General features: G+C 42.3%; 1 protein-coding gene and 1 long non-coding RNA gene across 2 annotated transcripts; one reads left to right on the top strand and one right to left on the bottom strand.

Moving 5' to 3' along the window:
• Positions 1 to 882: 882 nt before the first annotated feature.
• Positions 883 to 8,613, bottom strand: LOC125545840. Its single transcript, XM_048709885.1, has 4 exons — positions 8,439 to 8,613; positions 7,975 to 8,153; positions 2,397 to 2,632; positions 883 to 1,819 (listed from the first exon to the last, which is right to left on the bottom strand). Exons 1-4 carry the CDS (start codon positions 8,555 to 8,557, stop codon positions 1,229 to 1,231), a joined length of 1,125 nt encoding a protein of 374 aa, XP_048565842.1. The 5' UTR covers positions 8,558 to 8,613; the 3' UTR covers positions 883 to 1,228.
• Positions 8,614 to 9,159: 546 nt separating this feature from the next.
• On the top strand, positions 9,160 to 10,010 carry LOC125549054. The gene is made up of 2 exons (XR_007301229.1): positions 9,160 to 9,427; positions 9,667 to 10,010. It is a non-coding gene; the product is annotated as an uncharacterized LOC125549054 (long non-coding RNA).
• Positions 10,011 to 10,718: the final 708 nt, after the last annotated feature.

The raw sequence follows: 10,718 nt of genomic DNA, 5'->3' as shown, positions 1-10,718 counted from the left end.
GTTGTCATGATGTTTATCCTGTAGTTGTCATAGTGCTTAAACTAAAGTTGCCACGTAACAATTTTAATTTGTAGAGCATGCCAATTTTAGTTTTTTTATGATGGCAATTCCAGTACTTTGACAATGAAAATTATTATTTTTATGAACCATGGCAATTTTAGGTGCACGTATCATGGCAATTTTAGTTTATGGACCATGGCAAGTCTAGTTTCTTAATTCTCCGTTTTATAATATGCCAAATTTTACTTTTAAATGTAGAAGAAAATAGCTGAAACATATCATGCCAATTTCAATGTAAACATCATGGCAATTCATATGGTAACTTTTAACCCAAAAAATATTCCTCAAAATATATTGATATGAGATCTACTTTCGAAGATCTCGTCACGAGGGATTTAATGATAAAAACGGATCTTCAATCGGATTTTTCATCTAAGAGATAAAAAATTTTAAAAACTGAAAATCCAAAAAAATTACCATATGCATGCATGCGATGACGTGGCACACTCTATGTGTTATATGGCGTGTGGGCGGATTTGGCTCCTACCGCACGTGTGGGCGTTAGCGTTGTCCTTGTAAAACAAGTCTAATTATTGTCAGGAAAAAGAACTAGCGCACGAATAGAGATAGAAATAAGTTTCGTACTCTCTCAATCCAGATGTATAGGACGTGCCCCTAGTTCTAGATCATCGGTTTGACTAACTAAATATGTGTTATATGTCATTAAAAGTATATCCTACGACTCGTATGAAGATGTAACTTCTAAACATATTGTTCTAACATACTCCCTCTATAAACTAATATAAGAGCATTTAGATTACTAATTTAGTATTCTAAATGCTTTTATATTAGTTTACGGAGAAATTATTATATATATTTAACTAGTTAAATTGTCAACTTAGAACCATGGGCATGTCCTATACACCAGGACGGAGGCAGTACGAGTGTAACTAGAGTTAAAAAGGGATAGGAAAAATTATACTCTACCCGAAGGTTTCTCCACTATGGTTTACATGGCGGCTGAACCAAATATACTAGTACTAGACAGTTCAAACTATGGAGTACAATAGTTTGATTACAATCCAGGTTTGGCACACCTAAATTTAGACAGACACTTTTTTATTAGTAAGTGTTTGATTGTTGGCACAAGTCCACGACTCTTTGACGGCATAACCAAGTCTTTGAAGTTCTTCCCCGGTCATCAGACACACTATTTGACGAAGTTTACTTAAGGTTGGCATGAACTGGAATGAGCATGAGACCCCCGAGGCAAAGTCGACCAAGTCACCTTCACTGAGAGTAGCGCAAAGTCAGTCTTCATCTTTTGAGTAAAAATCCCATGGTTGTTGGCTATGAAGGAACAATGATGTTCAGCAGAACTGGATGACTCCGCACCCAACTTGAACTTCAACGTCATCCAAGAAGCTATAACTACAGCAACCACAGACCTCTTTAAGCCACATGACTCACCAATGGTGCCATTGAAGAGTCGGATTTCTTCATTCAACCCACTGGTAAAACAGCTGAGACACAAATTGAAACTGTTTTGCACTTCTGAGATGACAACTTCTAGAGTCGCCTCAACTGCATTTTCAAGGCGTGATGCGGTGAAGTCCACTGCTCCACAATCGCCATAGATGCGACTGGTGAATGTGTGACAGTTCTGCAAGTCTTTGCTGACTATTATTGATGCACCATCAATCAGTTGTAGGTCATGTTTTTCTTCTTCTGCAGTCTTGATCCTCATGTCATATTCGATTAAAATATTGCCATGTGAATCTATCCCTCGCTTAGGGCCAGACATGTTGATGAGAGAACCCTACAAAGTCATTGTTATTAAGTAGCTCTCCATATAAAAGTAAGACATATCTAAAGCCAAATACTTTCCTTATGACGTTTCACTTCACCAATATTTACTTCAAGGGATATTTTACAATGGATAAATAAGATTTTGCCATGTATTGAACTGGATAGTTAGTAAATACATAGCGGTGTTAGAGAGGGAAATTTGGCTCCCACTATATTTATTTCATTTTGTTTCAAATTCCGAATATTAGTTGCATAAGTTTGTTGAAATGAAAAAGGAAAAAAAAGGTTTGTCTGCTTACCCCCGTCAAGTATACAGGTATTTGACCCCTGAAATAATGTATAGCTAAATCATTCCCTGGGGTGATTAGGAGGTGATTTTGCCCATGCAGCAGCATTCACCTAACAGGTCACGTGGCCAGAAACCACCTCCAAACCCTGACCAGGAACGATATAGACAGTATTGAACACTTTAAGAGGCAGAATCCCTGCTTTTATACTCAAGGGGGCTAAGTAGACGAACCACAATATTTGGGTGTGTTCGGTAGTCTCATCCCTTAAAATAATTGCAGATAAGTATGGATGTGCACCTGCTCCACGATGATGGGATCATCCCTTTTAAAACTGACCACATAGTTAAGCAATCGATCCAGATCATCCCGCATTGCAATGTATCCGTACAACTCTACTGGCCCACAACCCACATGAATTTTAGCCAGCTTCAATGAGAAAATTTGGAACATGCCACTAGGTGTATGCTGCATGCAAGCTCCATCGAGAATGCAGCAATCTGAGGGATCTGTTAACATCATCGGCTCCAACCAAGCTTCACGAAACAAATACAAGTTACATTGCAATTGGAAATAAATACAATAAACAATACTTGCCATGTGTAAAGTAAACATGCCACTTGAGGATTTGATGTCTCTACTGATTTTTTTTTACTTTTTTCATGTAAGTGGGAAATATCAATGTTTTTCTACTATAAATTTGCTCCCTCGAAATGTTTTTCCTTGGAGAACACAAAGAAAAGAGAGTAATTTTAATCACCCCAGAAAGGAAAAGGTCCAGTTTTACCAAAATCACTAGTTAAGGCCTTAAGGGAAATATCAATATTCTTCTACTGTAAATTTGCTCCCTCGAAATGTTTTCCTTTGAAGCGAACACAAAGAAAAGAGAGTAATTTCAATCACCCCAGAAAGGAAAAGGTCCAGTTTTACCGAAATCACTAGTTAAGGCGTAAGGGGTACCCTTTCCAAAGGTTACCCCAAACTTCTCTGGTGGTCACAAGCACCGCTAGGGAGTTTTGGTGCGTTTTCTCTATGGAAGGGGATGGGAGGGTTGCTGTGTATGCTTTTTTTGTGAGTTCCGATTTTCAAAATGAAATATCTCTTGAACCGTGCATCCAAATTACACGCATTGTCTTCCTCGCGTCAAGATTGAAACTATATCCCATGTAGATAAGTTTCAACGAACTTCTTTTTTCAGACATAACTTGTGCTACCAAATATAACAAACTTGTGCTTCACGTGATAACGTACTTATAGTACCCCACAAGCAGTATAATCCATGTAGTGCAACCTGTACTCACTGCACAGTACACCATGTGCTCCCTGCTCAGTACAACTTGTACCCCCATGCAACCTGTACTCCCCTACCGCAAAGCACAGCTGCGCTTCACAGTGAAGCACAATTGCGCTTCGCGGAGAATAACACCTGTGCTAAATGCGCTACAGTACGTGCAGCACATCTGTGATGCACAGCCCGTGCAGTACACTTTGCACAATCCTTGCAGCAAACTTACATAAACCACGCAGCACATAAAAACCAGAGAAAAACGTGCAGTAAAAGACCGGTAGAACAAACTAAGCAAAATCGAACAGAACAGGGCGCTCCCGTTTCCTGGCTCAGCTTGATAGCGAGCGAGCACCACGCGCCAAGCCTGGAACGCGCCCGCGCGCGACTCGTTGTCCAAGGGGCACCTCCCCCAATGAGGTACACCCCCATTTTACTGTCTCCAAATATTTCATAACTCCTTAAAGTACTTCTCACCCTCACTTGGGTTCAAAAACTATTAAAATAGATCATTTCACCCCTCAATGAAAAAAAAATCGTTTATCTTTCTACACGTCCTCTTTTAGTGTTGATTATTTACCAATGGTAGATAACATAATTAACATGTGTTATAAAATAATTTCATAATTTACCATGGCTATTTGCATATGTTGGGAGCACCTAAACCTGCTTAACATTTTAGGATATAAAAGTCTCAACTACTGTAAATCTGTAAACAGTTTGTCCTCCAACAACAACAACAAAGCCTTTAGTCCCAAACAAGTTGGGGTAGGCTAGAGGTGAAACCCATAAGATCTCGCGACCAACTCATGGCTCTGGCACATGGATAGCAAGCTTCCATGCACCCTTGTCCATAGCTAGTTCTTTGGTGATATTCCAATCCTTCGGGTCTCTCTTAACGGACTCCTCCCATGTCAAATTCGGTCTACCCCGCCCTCTCTTGACATTCTCCTCATGCTTTAGCCGTCCGCTATGCACTGGAGCTTCTGGAGGCCTGCGTTGAATATGCCCAAACCATCTCAGACGATGCTGGACCAGCTTCTCTTCAATTGGTGCTACCCCAACTCTATCTCGCATATCATCATTCCGAACTCGATCCTTCCTAGTGTGGCCACACATCCATCTCAACATACACATCTCCGCCACACCTAACTGTTGAACATGTCGCCTTTTAGTCGGCCAACACTCAGCGCCATACAACATTGCAGGTCGAACCGCCGTCCTATAGAACTTGACTTTTAGCTTTTGTGGCACTCTCTTGTCACAGAGAATGCCAGATGCTTGCCGCCACTTCATCCATCCGGCTTTGATTCGATGGTTACATCTTCATCAATACCCCCATCCTCCTGCAGCATTGACCCCAAATATCGAAAGGTGTCCTTCTGAGGTACCACCTGCCCATCAAGGCTAACCTTCTCCTCCTCACACCTAGTAGTACTAAAACCGCACATCATGTACTCGGTTTTAGTTCTACTAAGCCTAAACCCTTTCGATTTCAAGGTTTGTCTCCATAACTCTAACTTCCTATTTACCCCCGTCTGACTATCGTCAACTAGCACCACATCATCCGCAAAGAGCATACACCATGGGATATCTCCTTGTATATCCCTTGTGACCTCATCCATCACCAAGGCAAAAAGATAAGGGCTCAAAGCTGACCCCTGGTGCGGTCCTATCTTAATCGGGAAGTCATCAGTCTCGACATCACTTGTTCGAACACTTGTCACAACATTATCGTACATGTCCTTGTTGAGGGTAATGTACTTTGTTGGGACTTTGTGTTTCTCCAAGGCCCACCACATGACATTCCACGATATCTTATCATAGGCCTTCTCCAAGTCAATGAACACCATATGCAAGTCCTTCTTTTGCTCTGTGTATCTCTCCATAAGTTGTCGTACCAAGAAAATGGCTTCCATGGTCGACCTCCCAGGCATGAAACCAAACTGTTTGTCCTCCCACTGCAAAAAAATGACACTGCGAAAACCAGAGTGAAAGGGAAAACCAGAGTCCTAGCCCACGTATGCACAAACCCTAAACAGAGAGTTTCACCGGCTGTCCTCCCACCATGCAAAAAAGAAAACAACGCTACAAAACCAGAGTGAAAGGAAAAACCAGCGCCCCAACCCACGTATGCACGAGTCCAATCGGCGGGGCAAAAAAAAAGCTAACGTGCCCAATATGCACGGCTCCACCTCTACCACCGACCACCACCCTCGATCCACCATCACCGGCGACCAATGAGCCCATCCTCGTCCCCTCGTCCACTGCTTCAACACAAGTTGTTGCCACCTGTGAGAAATGCAGGGATGCCTAGCAATGACGGTTTGCCCCTCCCCTTCCTTCGTCCCTTGACCTTCTCTCGCCTCATGAAGGTTCCATTCACCGTCTATTGTCCTTCTCTTGTGCTAGAGTCACATTTTCTAGGACCAGTGGTGGAGACCCATTGGCAATGGTGTAGGCGGCATGCCACATAGGGAAGAGTGAAGCAAGCCTGAGGACAAGATACCGCATGTGTCGACCAACCTAGCATCATCCGCATGGAGGATGAGGCAGCTTTACCGGATGCCTAGGTAAACATATATGCATAAGCAAGGAGGATGGAGGATGATTGGTGGTGCATAAGCAAGCACCAGTGGTGCAAACGTGCATCTAGCCCTCTATGTATATTCCAAATGTCTAGGTAAACATATATGCATAACTAGTCTAAGAAATACATGCATCTGAGCCACGATCAATACAGACTGTCAGCCTAAGATGTTCCCCTTTCTATCATTCTCTGTTTATGTGAATATGCAAGTGACATGTATGTGCTTGTGGAACTTGGTGAATGGACATCGGTTTTTATTTGAACAAGCTTAAATCAGATATAAACGCAAAATAATGATGTCTCTTTTTTTTACTTCTGCACCATGCTTGTTACTAAATACAATAGTATCTGTTCTGTTCAATCTGGGCACCTTGTAATTTGAAATTAGTAAAATCTCAACTGATTTCTTCGAGAATTTCAAGAGTCATCACCATTAAGATCCTTTCACATGCCATGCTTGTGCAATATATGTTTGCTCAAATGAACTGATCCTAATACTTAGACAGATATGTTATATTCAATTTTGCTTAAAACAATAGCTATTGTAAGGAAATAAGTAGGTGCCAATTAACTTGCCATTGTACCATACGTATTTGGTTGGTGCCTTTATTTGGAAGAATATCAATGTGTACTCTTTAAAACATCTTATGAACAAAAAATAATAAAGTAATACGAAGATATAGTTGAGAGAGAAAATAATACCTTTAGTTTGATTTGTTTTGCAAAAGGAGGTTCATCTTACACTGATTTTTACAAGGTGATGTTATCGGATGTTTTTCATCAGTCATGCTTAATATAGAGCAGCCCTTTTACTTTCACCCCTTCCGCCATTCAAGCCGTAGGTTCAGTTTCAGCTGCCTAAGGTGGCCTCAAGTTGTACTTAAATTTTTCTTTTTTCAATTTTTATGATTTAAGACGGAATTCATGTTGTCAATTGGATAATTTCTTCTTACATTGACTTTTGACATGGTGATATCCAAGTGAATAGTTGGGTTCTTTTGATCATTTAACAAAAATCTATTGTCGTTCACGATTTCCAATGTAATCTACCAAATTTAACATTAAGGGACTTTGCTGTAAACCTATGTTTTTAAGGCGTCTGTAAGGCGACGAGGCGCCCCCCAGCGCTTTGCAAATATGTCCGCTTTAGGCGCCTAGGCGTCCGCTTTAGTCGTCGCCTAGGCGTCGAGCCCCCCCCCCCCCCCCCCCCCCCCCCCCCCCCCAGGCGCCTTAAAGCGAAGCGTCACCTTAAAAACATAGCTGTAAACTCATAAGTTTCTGTATGAAAAGAAACTAGATTAAGTGGTGAGTATTTCTTTTTCTTTGGACAGGTTGTCCTATGGCAGAACAATTGGGGTGAAAGCTAAGGTACTTCCAATGGTATGAAATCAAAATCTGGATGAAACCTAAGCTGTTAGTAATGGAATGTTTCACGTATAGGGGAGAACTAACGATATTTCTAGTAGGGCAACGCTTTCAAGGTCGGTTTCTCTGTGAGCGTATATTCTATTAATATGGATTTATTGCAACACACGGTCACTTTGCTAGTACATGCTAAAATGAATGAGAAGTTATGAACATATTCCTCAGGGAAGGACATGATGCCGCCTCACAAATTTTGAAAGAAAAAATTATGAGGGGAAAAAAAAAAAGATATACCATTTGAAGTGAACTGAACCCATTTTAGAAAAAAGAAAGGAACTTGGGGAGGGGAGGGTAGGTAAAGGTGGGCCGGGAAATAGTTTACGAACAGCCAAAACAGTCTGGACAGGATATAATGTCCAATGAATCACAACAATGATTAAGATAACAGTGGCAAGAGCTTAGGTCACAACAGTTTAGCTGTCTATTACTTTTGCAAATACCAAAATGCATCCCTGAGTACCATTTGATGAGATTTCCTTTTATTTCTGGCAATGCACTGGTATTCAACTTGTAAAAGTAAACAGGCAACATCAAAATTTATCAGAAATATATCAGGAAAAGAGATATACATCCCTTACTCTCGTTACGGTCTGCAATGCGATATTCCTTTTTCCATGCATGCCTGCCCTTGTATATAGAACCATCATGGTGGCTGCTTTTAGGAAATATAGCCATAGGAACTACACCGTCAAAAGGGTAACCAGCCATCTGTTTTACTCCACTGCTGCTGGCCATGCTACGAGATCCATGAGGAAATCTATCACCAAAGAGCATAAAAGGCCAATATCAGCATCTGGCATAAATAAGATGGTACCATCAGTCATGATTGAAATCATGACGTTAAGCTTGAAATCCATTTCTATTTCTTTCCGCATTTTTTTCTCTGTATTGGGAGTCACTGAATAATCTAAGAGATTATCCCGTTTGCCTTAAAAAATCAACAGAATGATAAATAAAGACCCAATTTTGGGCCACAATCCAGATCCATAAATATAGCAGCCAACTAAAGGTGAAAACTTTAGCATAGAACAAGAAAACACACCTGCAAACACGACGGGCAGCTGAATTATGAGGCAAAACTCGTCGCAGCGGCCACCAGCTAGGCGGAGTAGAGGCCGTCAAAGAGAGGAGCGACCGCAGAGGAGAGGAGAGGCGGTGCATTGGGGAGGGAGGGGTGGCACTGTCAGAGCAGCGAGACCAGGGAGCCCGCTGGGGGGGGGGGGGGGGGGGGGGGGGGGGGGGGGGGGGGGGGGGGGGGGGGGGGGGGGGGGGGGGGGGGGGGGGGGGGGGCCGCTGCCGCAGCCGCCGGCTAGGTGATGAAGAAGAGGGGAGAGAGGACCACTTGGGCATCTCTAGCAAGCTGATCATCTCTCGGGCCGCGTTGGGTTTCAGGCCTGAAACCCGAGCCCAAAAAGGCCCAGTAAATTTTCCAATTTTTAAGCCCAAGTCCGGCCCGTTTGAAAAGCCTGAAGCCCGGCTGCGCTTGAAGGACAGCACTAACCGCGTACCCTCCCCTGAAAAAAGAAAAAAAAACTAACTGCATACTCTATGGCCCAGTTCTTTTCCTCGATTTTGGACAATCTTGGTCTGGAAAATCAAAAGCTCAAATGAACTCGATTCAATTGTCTTAAATCATGCGAGGATCGCCACAATCGGTAGTGCAATCGATAATCCTCTGGGAACCTTGCTTCTCACGATTCTAGTCGCTCCCGCAAAACAAAACACTTCGATTTAGGGTAGTATACCCCTATTTGGGCTGGAAATTATGAGGAAACTGCCACTGGTGGACAGCCGCGTCCAGGAAACGAGTCGCACGACTCATCTCTCCATCGCTCGATCCCCCACCTCTCCGCTAGCGCTCGCGCTAGGGTTACAGGGCCGCCGCCCCCGCCCGATAGCCCGCCCCGGCCCGCTAGACGCCGGCCACGGAGACGACGCCTGAAGCCGCTGCTCTGCCCCGAGGCTCGCAGCTGCTGCTCCGCCCGGGCGCTGGCCTCGACGCCCAACGCCGCCTCGCCAGAGTTCGCTCAGGTCGTTGCCTCAGCTGAGCTCTCCTCTCCTCCCTGTCTCATCTCCTCTCTGTCTTCTCTGTTCTACTCTGTACATGGATGGATGGACCGATGAATGGATGCCATGGTTACTACGTAGTTCTTCTCTGTACATGTTCGTCTTGTTTCAAGTGGTAGCAATTCAGCATCCAGTTTCAGTTCAGGAACATTATGGACATTTTAGCATATAGCCCATCCCATAATCTTATACCACAATTTCAGAAAAGAACTCAACGGCTGATTCTGTGAGAAGTTTCTCATAAGCTGATTCTGGAATCAGATTCATTGATCGTAATTGAAGCATGTGAGGGGCAATCAAGATGGTGGGATGAAGCTGCTGCAATTTTTGTTGAATGTGTGGATGTTTCAGTTTTGATTGGGAAGGTCAAATTTAAGCATTACTTTCGTAGTTCAAATCAAGCGGCTCATGTGCTAGCCAATTATAGTTTTTGTAATAAGACTTCTAGTACTTGGATGGATGAATCGCCGGGATGTCTAGTCTCAGAACTTCTGGATGATGTAATTCCTATCTAAGTTAATAAAGCTAGCCATGATGACCTTCCCTTAAAAAAAAACTAGGCCTATATCTCGCATGGCGCGAGTCCTGGGCGCCCCTATTTCTCGCTTTAGCGAGACAAGGGGAAGCCTCGCGTCGGGGGAGCCCAGATGGGCCGACCAAGCCGCGCGGGAGGCCATGGCCTGTTTTTTAAAAAAAATTATTTTTGTTTTCTGTTCTTGTTTTTTACTTTTGTATTTTTTATACTTTAAAATATTCTACATATGTGTGTGTGTGTGTATATATATATGAAAAATCTTGAACAAGTATTTGAAAAAATGATGAATAAGTATTAAAAAATGTTTAATGATTATTTAAAAAATAAAATTCTTGTTTTTGCCACTCTAGTTTTTTCCCACTTTACTTATGCCGCTCTAAAATTTGACATTTCACTCTTGCCACTGTTAGCTTTTGACCATATATCACTTTTGCCATTCCGTGGTAAAAGCGAAATTTTCAAAGTGGCAATTGTGATGCATTGTCAAAAGTTAAGAGTGGTAAAAGTGAAATGAAAAATTATCGGTTTTACCATGGAATGACATTTGTGATGTATTGTCAAAAGTTAAGAGTGGCAAAAATGAGATGTCAAATTCTAGTGTGGCATAAGCAAAATTGGCAAAAGCTAGAGTGGCAAAAACAATGTCTTCTTTTAAAAAATGTTTAAAAAGTATTAAAAATATTGAAAAGGTATTTTAAAATGTCTAATAAATATTCAAAA

The sequence above is a fragment of the Triticum urartu genome, chromosome 3 (genome assembly GCF_003073215.2).
Source record: "Triticum urartu cultivar G1812 chromosome 3, Tu2.1, whole genome shotgun sequence".
NCBI lineage: Eukaryota > Viridiplantae > Streptophyta > Magnoliopsida > Poales > Poaceae > Triticum > Triticum urartu.
This window is presented reverse-complemented; position numbering and strand designations above follow the sequence as displayed.

Coding starts and splice junctions, on each gene's coding strand:
- LOC125545840 (XM_048709885.1), bottom strand. CDS start 8,557: ATGCACCGCCTCTCCTCTCCTCTGCGGTCGCTCCTCTCTTTGACGGCC. Junction 8,154..8,438: donor GCTGCCCGTCGTGTTTGCAG/GTGTGTTTTCTT, acceptor CTTTGGTGATAG/ATTTCCTCATGGATCTCGTA. Junction 1,820..2,396: donor ATCCCATCATCGTGGAGCAG/GTGCACATCCAT, acceptor ATGACTTTGTAG/GGTTCTCTCATCAACATGTC.